The 14,433-nt window shown below is 43.1% G+C and overlaps 1 protein-coding gene across 1 annotated transcript in view; it reads right to left on the bottom strand.

Annotated features, from left to right (window-relative positions):
- LOC132836583 (neuronal PAS domain-containing protein 3-like) overlaps nucleotides 1-14,433 on the bottom strand; it is a 432,887-nt gene that overhangs the window by 302,597 nt on the left and 115,857 nt on the right. Inside the window, exon 2 of the mRNA XM_060855949.1 lies at nucleotides 2,934-3,119. Coding sequence (XP_060711932.1) covers nucleotides 2,934-3,025 — 92 coding nt within the window. The 5' untranslated portion in view covers nucleotides 3,026-3,119. The remainder of the gene's footprint in view (nucleotides 1-2,933; nucleotides 3,120-14,433) is intronic.

Genomic DNA, 14,433 nt, shown 5'->3' with positions numbered 1-14,433 from the left:
CAACATTCCATGCCCAATGTTTGTTGGCGCAGAAATAGATGGTTGTCCACATTTCAGACAGCTGCTGGCATTTTAATCTTCTGGTCTCCTTGCTATAGGAATGATGTTGTGAAACATGAAAGGGTTCAGAAAAGATATTGCCATTGTTGGAGGATTTGAGCTATAGGTAGATGCTGAATAGACTGGGGCTGCTTTCCCTGGAGTGTCAGAGGCTGAGGGGTGACCATCATGAAGGGCACTGATAGGGTAAATAGACAAGGTATTTTTCCCAGGGTGGAGGAGTCCAAAACTAGAGGGCATAGGTTTAAGGTGAGAGGGGAAAGATTTAAAAAGAACCTCAGAAGCAACATTTTCATGCAGTGGTGGAGGGTGGTACAATGCTGAAAGTGTGTTGCTGGAAAAGCGCAGGTCAGGCAGCATCCAAGGAGCAGGAGTGTCGGCGTTTCGGGCATGAGCCCTTCTTCAGGAATCCTGAAGAAGGGCTCATGCCCAAAACGTCGACTCTCCTGCTCCTTGGATGCTGCCTGACCTGCTGCGGTTTTCCAGCAACACATTTTCAGCTCTGATCTCCAGCATCTGCAGTCCTCACTTTCTCCTGGAGGGTGGTACAATCACAACATTTAAAAGCCGTCTGATTAGGTATGTGAATAGGAAGGGTTTAGAGGAATATGGGCCAAATGCTGACAAATGGGACTAGATTTATTTGCATGGACAAGTTGGGCTGTAGGGTCTGTTTCCAGGCTCTCTCTCTCTATGGCTCTGTAACTGCTGCACCAGTAAGACGGTGCGGATGTCACATTGTCAGTAACCCACCATCCCTCCTCAATCCCTCCTGCTAAACTGCTGACACATCCACAGGCAGCCTGAAATGACAGTCGCATTCCCGGAAAATGCTCATGCCTTCCCACAGCTGTCAAGTACCCTATAAATAATTACATGTTTTTTGGGACCTCTTGTAAATACAGATGGACTCACCAAATTCCCTGCAAACACTATCACACTCCTGGTACTCCCTGTAAATACAGACGCATGCCCTGGGGACACTGTACTAAGATCCTCCCCCAGGGATTTCCTGTAAACACTGACACATTCCCCCAATGGAGCCTCTGCAAATACTGACACACTCCTTCCTGTAAGTACTGACACACTTTTCCCCAGGACCCCTTGTAAATACTGGCACACTTCCCCAGGGGCCCCTTGTAAATACTGACATATGCCCCCCTCCAGAGACCACCTGTAAAGGACATACTTCCCCAGGAGACTTCCAATAAATACTGATACATTCTTCCCCAGGACCCTCTGTAAATACCAACACACTCCCCCAAGGGAAACCCTACAAATAATGACACACTCTCTCAGAGACTCCCTGTAAATACTGACACATTCCCTCAAAGGATCTATGTAAATATTGACACAACTCTCCCCACTGCCCCCCAAAATAACCAATGTTGGGCAACTCTCTGTAAATACTGACATGGAGGCACGACAAGATATTGCCAACAGTCCGTGTTACAAAGTATTGTTCTTGCTGTCAGTCTGCCATCTCCTTTAGCCAGTAAAGCTACAGACCTCCTCCTCAGCAACCCTTGTGTCCCTCTGAGAGAGTTGACAAAGAATGTGTTTTTATCACAGGTCCCTACACCTACATCTGCAACTGCCTTGGCAGATTAAAGTCTTGTAATAGCTAGATATGATATGGTTAAACATATCTGCTGATTGTCAGTCCAATAGTCACTGGTGCAATATCAACTTGAATTCATATAGCACCAACTGAGCCTGATAAAGCTATATTGATTTAAGTTATCAACAAATTAGTTCAAAAGTAAGGTTTAAGGAATGCCTTAATAGGAAGTGTGAAAAGTTGAGAAGGAGAGAGGTTTAGAGAGGGATGTCTAGAGCCTGGACCCAGGTAGGTAAAGGCATGGCCACCAGTGATGTAATGGTGAACATCAAGACACCAGAATTGGAGGAGCAAAGGAATTTTAGAGACATGGAGGATCATGGGGAAATTTGAAAAGTAAATTGGGAACTTTTTAAAAAATTGGGCATTGCCATACCAGGAGACAATGTAGTCAGTGAGCAAGGAATACTGGATTTTATCACAGATGGCTTAAGCTCAAGTATAAAGAGAGAGTAGGAATGACAGAGAGCATTGGATAGCTGATTTTGGAGGTGACAAGTGTACGAACTAGGGTTTAGGGGCAGATGAGGTGAGGCAGGATCAACCACGAGAATAAATACTAACTCTTACACTTCAAGGATTCAGCAGTTTACAGTATGAAAGGCCCCTATATCCATTTCATCTTTGACCCTACAGACACAGTTTCTGTTGCAAGGGGCTATAACCAGAATGCCCTTGTAGCTTAATCTACTGAAAGAATTTGTCACTGGTCATCCTGTGATACACACAGATGATGGGTCTCAATGCATTGGCTCCATTCTATAGGACAGAAAAAGAAAGTCCACCACAAATGTCCCTCCCTCAACGCCAGAAATGTAACTCAGCAAGAGACATTTCTTTTTTAAAAAGTCTTCATGAGATGTGGACATCACTGGCAAAGCCAGGCTTTATTGACAATCTCTAATTGCCCTTGAAAGCTGTTAAGAATCAGCCATTTTGCTGTGCATCTGGAGGAGTTGGGGTAAGAAAAGATTTCCTTCCCTAAAGGGGCATTAGTGAACCAGATGTGTGTAAATAATAAGGGGGGTAATTTCACAGTCATCACTGAGATTGGACTTCCAATTCGAGATTTTTAATTAATTTAATTAATCAGGTAATTTTACTTGAATTAAATAAATGGAGATTCTACCAGGTAACCCAGCAAGATTTGAACACTATCATTGGTCCAGGCCTCTGGTTTACTAGTCTAGTGACATTACCACTACACCACTGTCACCCCACCATGGATAACATGAAGCCACGCGAGTCTTACCAAGGGACTGGTTGGTTCTTTACGAGCAGTCCTTGAAGGAAGTCCCACTCTACGCTAACACATTTCAGTTCATTGTTGTATTGAGTTGCCATCTTTAACATTCAGCCACCTTCCCAGATTCACCTGGCTTTACAGCATCCCTACAGAGTTTCTGATTGGCTGGCTTCTTGAGATGACCTTGACTTCCTAAAAAGATAGGCAAGAGAAGAAAATGAGGTTGGATTTGACACAATCAATGGTTTTCTCTTGCTTATTGCACATGAATATATGTTTTATAATTAGCTACCTGATAGAAATGACTACTACAGTGAGCAAGTTACTTGGTCAAGATAGTTTTTGGCTTTGGGTGGGTCAAAACCATAACCAGGTACATCATTTCTACAATTAATTAGTTGGTGCCCAAATGTAGATGTAAATGATTGGAAATTCCATGAGATCTTTCGCCTGTGCTCAACTGACCAACTTCAAATGTTAGGCTGCCATAAGTAGTCTCGGATTCTCAGACTCATTTATTTTATGATTTGAAGGTGCCAGTGTTGGACTGGGGTGTACAAAGTTAAAGATCACACAACACCAGGTTATAGTCCACCAGGTTTAAGTGGAAGCACTAGCTTTTGGAGCACTGCTCCTTCAACCACCTGATGAAGGAGCAGCGCTCCAAAAACTATCACTTATTTTAGTTTTTAAAAAGGTATGAAACTTGTAAATATTGATGCTCAGAGATAATTGGGTGTTCTCATATAAGGCACACAGAGTGTTACCATGCACATACAGCCAACAATTAGGAAAGCAAATGCTGTGTTCGCCATTCAAAGAGTACCAGAAAGAAGAAGCCTTTGCCACAACTGTACTGAACTTTGTTTAAGCTGGAATACGGAGCACAGGTTTCGGTTTCATATTTCAGTATTGTATCAGAAGAGGTACAGTGAAGCTTCACCCTGGGATGAGAGGGTGGTCCTATGATGAGACACTGAGTATAAAACGTTGATATTCTCTGTTTAGAAGAATGAGATGATCGCATTTAAACATACAACAATCTGGAGGAGTTGTGGACAAGGTAAATGCTGAGATTGTTTCCTGTGAATCTGGATGGGATGTGGTTGTGGTGGTGGTGTTGTGATAATGTTGTTGGATCCAGTGCACCAGGTTAATGTTTTGGATAAGTAGTGAAAGTTGAGTTCAATTAAAGATTCTGACATTAATAAAAAAAAACTTAATAGCAACAGTGTAACTACGGCTTATTGTCACTAAAAGCCATCTGGTTGACTAATGTCTTTAAAACCATTCAGTCCCCTCAGACTTTCTGGACCATTAAATAGAATCATGCTCATTTCTGCCTCAATTGATCTCTACCCACTCCTAATGTCCCAAGAACATGACTGACTCTTACCTTTGGGAAGCAAAGCTGCCATCCTTACCTCATCTGGCCCACATGTGACTCCAGACCCTGCAATATGATTGATTCTCAATTGCCTGCTGGGTAATTTAGGACAAGCAATAAATGCTAGCTTGGATAGCAATGCCTGCAATTTGTAAAGTAATTTTTAAAAAAATGTCAGGTTAAGGGACAGATCATTTAGAAATTTGATGAAAAGAAAGTTATTTAACGGAGTTGTGACTCTTTAGAATTCTCTGTCCCAGAGGGCTGGGGAAGCTCCATCGCTGAATATGTTTAAAGTGAGGCTTTTAAAATTTCCATTCATCCATTGCCCAATATTAATTGCCCAGAGGTCATTTAAGAGTTGTCCACATCTGTTGGGATATGGGGAATGGATGGGAAATCAGCCATGATTGTAATTAATGGCAGTGAAGGCCTGAGGAGGTTGAATGGACTTATGGCCTTACTGCTGCTCCATTTGTGAGTATTCTTATATTTTAACTTTTTTTTTAATTTACTCACGGGACATGGGCATTGCTGATCAGGCAACATTTATTGCCCAAACCTAATTGCCCTTGAAAGGTGGTGGTGAGCTGCCTTCTTGAACTTCTGCAGTACATGTGCTGAAGGTAAACTCACAATGCCCTTAGGCATGCAATTCCAGGATTTTGACCCAGTGACAGTGAAAGAACGACAGTACATTTCCAGTCAGGATGGTGAGTAGTTTGGAGAGAATGGTGTTTCTATGTATCTACTGTCCTTGTTCTTTTACATGGTTAATTAGTGCAGAGTTGGCAGTAAGGAATATTTTGCTGGCAAAAAAATCAGGTTTGATCTTGGCCCCATCTGACCTTTGATCCTTGCTGCACATGAATCAAGGGTGGACTCACTTATGATCTGTTTCACAGGTAAATTGACTGTTGTCAACTTTGTCTATTGCTCATATTGGCCAGTTAGGGCATATAGCTGGTGGGTGCACCAATGTCATGGAAAGAAGGTACTGGCAAATGTCATAAGGATTTACCTCTAGGTGGAGAATTGAAAAATATAGAGGAGTTCAGTCAAACTTGTGGTTAATCTATACCTGGAAGCAGAGTGTACAATCCTGGTCAATATTTTACACAAAGCTGTTTCTGTATATTAAAGACATCAAATGAAATAGGGATGGTATGGGAAATTGCATCGAGATAGATGATCAGTCATGATTTAGTTGAATGTCAGAGCAGTTTTGATGAGTGGAAGGGCCCAGTCCTGGTCCTATTCCCTGTGGAATGATGCCAAAATGAAATGATTTCCATGAATGAAACCGGAAGTGCTTTTAGAGAGATTGAACCAATATATCTTTTTTCTGGCAGGAAGAGAAAGCTGAGGGAACCACCTATAGTGGTCTTTAAGCAATGACAGGTTCTGAGAGAGTAGTTACGGAGAGAGAGTGTTTCCACTTGTAGGGAAAAGCAGGATTAAAAGCCTCTGATATGATCCAAGGAATCAAATATGGATTTCAAAAAGAGAGTGACTAAGTGTGCGGAATTCGCTACCAATTGAAGTGGGTACGATAAAAACTACAGATGTATTTAAAAGGAAAGCAAGACCAGTTTGTGAGGGAAAAAGAAATGCAGCATTATTTGGATGGAATGAAATGAGGTAACCTCAAACAGGTGAATAAATACCAAAATGGACTGAATAGGCTGAATGATCTGTTCCTCTGTAAATTCTCAGGACTCTGGCATACTTGACTGCGTGAAACAATATCAGACTTATTAGTTACTCGTTCAAAGGTATAGAAGATTCACGGTGCAGTGGGTAGCATCCCTGAATCAGAGCAAGAAGCTCCAGGTTCAAGTCCCATCCCAGGATATGACAAGCAAGGAAAGTGTGTTCCTAACACGGTCAGAAAGACCGGAGTTCCAAATCCTTGCAACATAAGGTAATGTTGGGTAGTGATAGAGTCATAGAGATGTGCAGCACGGAAACAGACCCTCCGGTCCAACCTGTCCATGCCGACCAGATATCCCAATCCAAACAAGTCCTACCTGCCAGCACCTGGCCCATATCTCTCCAAACCCTTCCTATTCATATACCCATCCAAATGCCTTTTAAATGTTGCAGTTGCACTAACCTTCATCACTTCCTCTGGCAGCTCATTCCATACATATACCACCCTCTGCGTGAAAACAGTAGGAGAGATCCCCAGTCTTTGAAGTTACAAATAGAATGGAGCCATGACCATCACTAATTGTGATTCTAGGCTACAACATGCATTGAAAGTGTGCACTGCCTTAGCAACTCAGACTCCTTGAATAAACCATGACATATCATCACTGGATGGAAATCACTGAAGGAGCTGCAATTTTAGAAGTAATAGAAGGTAAATGCCCCAGTACAATCAGCCTGTGAGGGAGATGTTGATGTAGTGGAAATATCACAGGACTACTAATCATAGCCCCAGGCTAATGTTCTGGTGATATGGGTTCGAATCCCACCAAAATGTAAATTCAATAAAAATCTGGAATTAAAAGCTAGCACAGTGGTGACCATGTTTGACAGTTAAGAACCCATCTGGTTCATTAATGTCTTCTTAAGAAGGAAATCTACCATCCCTAACTGGTCTGGCCTACATGTGAAGCCCACAATAACATGATTAGATTCCCCTACAGTGTGGAAACAGGCCCTTCGGCCCAACAAGTCCACACCAACCCTCTGAAGAGTAACCCACCCAGAACCATTTCCCTATGACTAATGCATCTAACACTATCGGCAATTTAGCATGACCAATTCACCTGACCTGCATATCTTTTGGACTGTGGGAGGAAACCAGAGCACCCGAAGGAAACCCACGCAGACACTGTGCAAATGTGCAAACTCCACACAGTTGCCCGAGCTGGAATCGAACCTGGGACCCTGGTGCTGCGAGACAGCAGTGCTAACCACTGAGCCACTATGCCACCCTGGTTGACTCTTAATTGCCCAGTGGGCTGTTAAGAATGGGCAGTAAATGCTGGCCTAGCCAGTGACACGCACATCCCATGAATGAATAATTTGTAACAAAAACGTCTTGATGCAGGTGCCACAGCAACAGCTGTAGTCTTGCTGAAGCTTTAAGCCCTTTGACCGGAAGGTAGAGAATGAGAAATTTCCTTAAACAAAGAAGTAGTGAAGAGGGTGTAATGTACCAATGCACGAGGAAACTTGTTTGAGCATTAGATGCTGGAGGAGCACAGATTTTTTTCTCAAATGTGAGGTGCATAGGAAGAACTTGTCTTGCGAAAACATAAATCCATTTTCTAGCCAGCTTATTTCTGCACTTCAGTACTCTGGACTTATTCTTTAGTGAGGTTTTCACTGAATTCTTCAGGAGCAGATAAGCAAATATTCAAAACTTGAACCTTAATTCCACTTCCACCCTGCCAGGGAGAAGACGACGAAAAAAGACAGACAGTGAGAAACAAAGAGAGCGCAAGAGGAAGAGAGCAAAGAAGTGAAGCCAAGAAAGAATGAAATAAAGAAATGTCTCAGAAATCCTCACAACCGTGGATTATATTTGAAGGTGATATTCACTGTTATTATGGACTCAGCAGTCAATATGCACATCGTATGATCCCAGAAATAGCAATGCCTCCCTTCATCTCTTTTAGTGGTGGTGCTGGAGGGAGGTAAACGGTGAGATGATGGGCTCTAGGCACCTGCATTTTTTCAATTAGAGCCATGAGATCCTTCATATTGACAAAGCAACAATCCTTGTGAAGGCAACAGGAGAGTTCATGAAACAGCTGTTGAGGTCAAGGCAGTTAGTGGATTTGGAGTCACATGCCTGGAGGAATGCAGGTCAAACAACACCAAAAAACTTTGATATCACCCAGAATAAAGCAGCCCCACTTGATCAGCATGCTATCCATCATCTGAAACATTCATTCCCTCCACTACTGGCGCTCAGTAGAAGCAGTATATACTATGTACAAGATGCACTGCAGAAATTTATCAAAGATTCTTCAATAGCACCTTCCAACCTGTAACTTTTGCCACTAGAAGGACAAGGGCAGTAGATACAAGGGAACACCACCACCTTCAATTTCCTCTCCAAGCCACTCATCATCCTGACTTGGAAATACATGGTTGTTCCTTTAGTGTCACTGAGTCAAAATCTTGGAATTTCCTTTCTCTTCTGTGAGTCTACCTGCAGCACATGGACTGCAAGAGTTCAAGAAGTTGGCTCACCACTGCCTTTTCAAGGAGCAGTTATTGACAAGCAAAAAGCGGTGACCCATTTGTCAATGACCAGAAAATAATACCAGAAACTAGTGCTGAATGACATTACAGGAATGCAGGAGGTGATTTCTGCCATCTTCTGGGACAGACAAACAGAAGGCTGGAAGAACACAGCAAGCCAGGCAGCATCAGAAGGTGGAGAAGTCAACGTTTTGGGTGTAACCCTTCTTCCAGGACAGCTTTCATCTGAAAGAATTGAGTGAATAAATTTCTGTCATCAGCCTGCAGACTCTTCCTCAGGTCAGGTATTCTCTTGCGGATAGTGAGTGAGTGAGTTATCCCTAATAATGATGACAATGCTTGTCCATGGCAAGAATCAGCATGTGGAATCTTTACCTGTTGCAATGCAGCTACTGCACATTGCTGGCTGCCAATATCTATCCCACTCTTACTGCCTGCCATGTCAGAAGGACTTAAAGAGTGATAATCAACCTGGTTAGCCACATTACAACACAGTGTCCATAGCTATCAAGTCCTGGAGTGGTATTTGAACCTGGAGCTTCAGCTCTAGTGTTAGGGAACGGTACCCACTGCACTACAAGGAAATACAGAACTCACCACCACTTGTGGCATCCAGTCTGGAGTTGAGTGAAGCGATAAACATTTCAGGGAGACGGGAATCGAAGGCTACGCTGGTCGCCTATTTAGGAGGAGGTTCACATTCACCAGCCACACTGACAAGGGTTGGTAGGCCCGATCAGTTGGTTCGTGTTGTACATTTTATGGACGTTTGACAGCTGTCTGGATTGTGCTGGCTTCCAACTCACAGCTGTGGATTATCTCTTCTAATTCAATATTCCAACTTCAGACATCTGAGACTAACCAACCGTCTGTTATATTCCGCTGCAGGACCCGCAGAGACTCATTGCTTCAGTCCTCTATTTGCACTATAAAGAACCAAACTTCATTCACTGCTGCACACTGTCACTAACACTCACTCAGCACAGGTTGCACTGCTAAGGTTGCTAAACTGCTAACTTTGAGATTCTGCTCTGCTGTGCCCTCCTCTCCTCCAATTAGTTAACTCCTTCTTGGAATCGTCTACTTGAATACAAATCTGTTATAAGACACAGGCTATTTAGTCCTTCCACTGTGCCCTCAATTCAACCAAATCATGGTTGATCCTCAGCCTTAACCCCACTCTCCCTGCCACCACCTCATCTCAATATTCCTTGGGATTAGAATCCAAACATTCATCAATCTCTTTCTTAAACATACCCACAACTAAGGCAGCCACAGCCCTCTGGGATGGAAAGAGATTCATAATCCTCCGATTGAAGAAATTTCTTCTGATCTCAGTCTAAAGCAGTTGACCCCTTATGCAGAGACCCTGGACTCCCCATGCAACAACTTCTCATCATTTACCCTGTCAGGCCCGTTAAGAACTTAACGTGGCAGCAGTGTGGACCATCTAAAAGATGCAGTGCAGCCAATTTGCCAAGTTTCCTTTGAAAGCACCTTCCAAACCTGCAATCTCTACCTCTAGGAACACATAGGCAAAGACACACAGGAGAACTGCCAGCAAGCTCCCTTGTGAAGCCACATAGCAGGGGAACTATCAATATGCTGGGATTACTATTGACCAGAAACTGAACTGAACAAGCCAAATAGACTCAGTGGCTACAAGAGCAGATCAGAGGCTAGGAATACTGCAGCGAGTAACTCCACTCCTGACTCACTAAAGCATGTCTACTATCTACAAGGCACAAGTCAGGAGTATGCTGGAATACTCCCCCCATGCCTGCATCACTCAAGAAGCTTGAACCCCATCCAGGGCAAAGCAGCCCCACTTGATCAGCATCTTATCCATCATGTGGAATATTCACTCCCTTCACCACGGGTGCTTAGTAGCAGCAGTGTGTATCACCTACAGGAAGCACTGCAGAAATTCATCAATGCTGCTTCACAGCACCTTCCAAACTCATGACCAACTCCATCCAGAAGGGCAAGGGAACACCACTATCCGCAAGCTCGCCTCTAAGCCACTCACCATCCTGACTTGGAAATGGATTGCCATTCTTTAAGTGTTGCTGGGTTAAAATCCTGAAGATCCCTCCCAGTGGTCTTGTGGGTGTCCTTACACCATACAAACTGCAGCAGTTAAAGAAGGCAGCTCACCAGCCGTTCTCGCATCCCACAAATGAACAAAAACAAAAGCAGCCTGTTCCTGTGGTTCGTTTCTCCCAACTTCTTATTGCCAACTTCTCCCACGTTTAAACAAAACAACCAACGTTTTTGAACTCAAGATGGTGTATGTCCATTGCACATAATCTTCCATCCTAGCACAACTGAGGAATCAATCTAGTGAACCCTCCAAGGTATTTATGCCATAAATCTGAATGCTTGTCAATGCTATGTTCACATGGAAGACTCTGGAGATTGAATGGCACTGATAAATGAGTGACTTAGACCATTTTTAATTTTTCACATGACACAAGCCTTGGAAATATATCATCTGTTCCTTCAGTGTGGCTGGGTCAAAACACTGTGGGTGTCCCTACATCTCACCGATTGCAACAACAAAGCATCTTACCACCACCTTCTAAAGGAGTAATTAGGGATGGGCAACAAATGCTGGCCCAGCCACTGATGTCCACATTCCACAAATAAATAAAGAGATGTTGAATGGATTCCCTCCCCAGACTAGAGAATCTAAATGAAGGGTCATTCATTTTGTGCCAAGGTTAAATTAGATTTCTTGTTGATCTTTCGAATTCTGAACCCTTGGGGCAGTGAATATTTAGTTGTTGAGCATGTTCAAGCTTGTGAGTTTTGGGAACTAAGAATAAAGGAATTTGGGGGAAGGCTGAGAGAGTGAAATCATAGAATCCCTCCAGTGTAAAATTTGGCCAATCAAACCTATTCCACCATTCAATATGATCATGGCTAATCATCCAACTCCGTCCCCCATTCCCACTTTCGCCCAATACCCTTTGATCTCTTTAGCTCCATGAACTACATCTAACTCCTTTAAAACATTCAATGTTTTGGCCTCGACTTCTTTCTGTCGTAGAGAATTTCACAGGCTCACTACTTTCTGGGTGAAGAAATTTCTCCTCATCTCAATCCTAAATGGCCTATGCCAAATCTTTAGACTCTGGTCATTGGGAACATCCTTCCCACATTTACCCTGTCTGTCCGTATAGAATTTTATAGGTTTATATGAGATTCCCCCTCATTCTTTTGAATTCCAGTGAATATAATCCTAACTGATCCAGTCTCTCTTTATACCTAAGTCCTATCTTCCCATAATAGCACATAGGAAAACTCAAGGAAGGAAATCTGCCATTTTTACCCAGTTTGACCTATGTATAATACCAGACCCACAGCAGTGTGACTCACCCTTAACTGCACTCTGAAATGGCCCTAGCAACCACTCAGATCCAATGCCCAAGCCAACAATGCCCACATCCCATCGAAGGCCAAAAAGACAAGATTGCTTCAGATGGCAGAGGATACTGTGACAGCTAACTCAAAATTTAATGAGCATTTTGAGAAGTGCAACTGGCACCATGGTTTCTTAACAAGACCAATTTTAAAGACAAAAATCTCGAAAGTTAATTCCTATGTCCATCCACAAGCAAATTCACTAAGCAAATATCTGCAATCAGTCAGAAGATTCTTAATTTGAAAATATTCAGTCAGCATCAGTAAACAAAGGGGACAAGGCAAGATTCGCATTTTTGGAGCACCTTTTAGTACCTCAGAACATCCCAATGCAGTTTGCAGCCAATGAGGTATATGTGAAGTGTAGTTGCTATTGGATTGTGTGCAATACCACAACTGCTGTGTGCACAGCAAGCTCCCACATCCAAAAATTTGAAATCGAGCAGATAATTTTTTTTGTCAGATGTTAAGACATAAATATTCACAAAAAAAAACTGATTTTCTTCAAACAGGATCTTTTACATTCACCTAAGAGGGCAGGTGAAGACCCAGTTAAATGCCTCATCTTAAAGATATTTCCTCCAAATGTATTTCCTCAGTAAGAGTCAGCTTCAGGACAACAGGAATGGTACTTGAACCTGTTACCTTCTCACTCAGATGTGCCAGACATAGAGGCAAACCCAAGAAGGTGAAGCTTCTGAATTGACATTCATCCCAGAGAGAGCTCATTGGTGTCTGATTGGGCAGAAAACCTGTTGTTCTTATCTGGTCATGTAAAAGGTGAAGTGCCCATAGTGTTGATGTGAGTCTTGACCACAGTTTCTCCATATTGACAACACATCGAATCACACCAGGGAAACCTTGTAAATACTATCACACACTGGGGATCTCTCAACAGGGACCCTCTATAAATACTGTCACATTCTCCCTGGAGACTCCCTGCAAATACTGATACACTCTCTGGGGCCTCCTTGTAAATACTGGCCTCCATTCACGGGCTCACCACATATATTGACACATTTCCAGGGTGACCAACAATCATCAACTCATTTCCCAGCCACAAGCTACTATTACCACATTCCAGGATTTGGAGATGCCAATGTTGGGCTGGGGTATACAAAGTTAAAAATCACACACCACCAGGTTATAGTCCAACAGGTTTAATTGGAAGCACTAGCTTTTGGAGCGCTGCTCCTTCATTAGGTGGTCCAAGAGTGCTTCCAGTTAAACCTGTTGCACTATAACCTGGTGTTGTGTGATTTTTAACTTTGTCCATATTCCAAGACACACTCTAAAAATCAGTGACACTGAGGACCCCCCCCCACCAACACAAACATTTTGCCAGAGACTTATCTATATCCAAAACAGTTGCTTGCATTTATATAGTACCTTTCACATAGCAAATCAAACCAAAGTGCTTCGCCGCTACATAACCTTACAAAGATTCACAATGATAAAAGCAAATATTAGAGAAGGTGAGCAAAAAACTGGGCAAAAGTTGTGGTTTTAAGGAGTACCTTAAATGAGGAGAGAGAGAGACAGGGAGAGGTTTAGAGGTGGAACTGCTAGTGAAATACTTTCAATGAAGGTGATACGAGAGATCAGAATAAGGTATGTCCAGGATGTCATTATCACAGAGAGCGGAAGGGGTTGGAGAGACTTGCAAACAAGGATGGGAATTTTAAAACTGGACATTGACGGACTGGGAACCATTAGACAGCAGTGAGCACGAAGATGCAGTTCCCACATTTGCACCCTCCCCAGGCTCCCTCATGGTCCAGTTAATTTTTATTCACTCATGGGATGTTGGACATGGATACTGTTGGCTGGGCCAGTATTTATTGCCTGTCCCTAACTGTCCTTAAGAAGGTTGTGGTTAGTTAATGAGTTCAAACTTCACATTTCTGTGTTCACACTGGCCTGTAATTTGTGCCTGCCTCCTTTCTGGGATATCCTCCTGATTTGCTGATGCTCTGCAAATCCCCAACTTGTGAACTCTGACCTGTGCTGTGACCCTTTTGGATATATGCCAAATGTGAAGTCCCAAGCTTTAAAAGTAGTGCGCAGCATTAACCTGTTGGCCTGGGGCAGGTGGCACTCCTCCATATCAAAGATGAGGGCATAGAGGAAATAATTGTGTGACTCTCAGCACCAGGGATTTTGGTTCAAATTCATGTTTGAGTGACTGAGTGGAGTTTGTACAATCTCCCTGTGACTGCATGTGTTTCCTCCCACAGTCCAAAGATCTTCAGGTTAGGTGGACTGGCCATACTAAATTGCCCATAGTGTCCAGTGATGCGCAGGCTAAATGGATTAGCCATGGGAAATGCGGGGATAGTGTAGGGGGTTGGGTCAGGGTAGGATGCTCTTCAAAGGATCAGTGTAGACTCAATGGGTTGAATGGTCTGTTTCCACACTTTAGGGATTCTGTGATTCTATGACCAGCTGCCTTTAGTGATGACCTTACCT

Source organism: Hemiscyllium ocellatum, chromosome 47, assembly GCF_020745735.1.
Source record: "Hemiscyllium ocellatum isolate sHemOce1 chromosome 47, sHemOce1.pat.X.cur, whole genome shotgun sequence".
Taxonomy (NCBI): domain Eukaryota; kingdom Metazoa; phylum Chordata; class Chondrichthyes; order Orectolobiformes; family Hemiscylliidae; genus Hemiscyllium; species Hemiscyllium ocellatum.
This window is presented reverse-complemented; position numbering and strand designations above follow the sequence as displayed.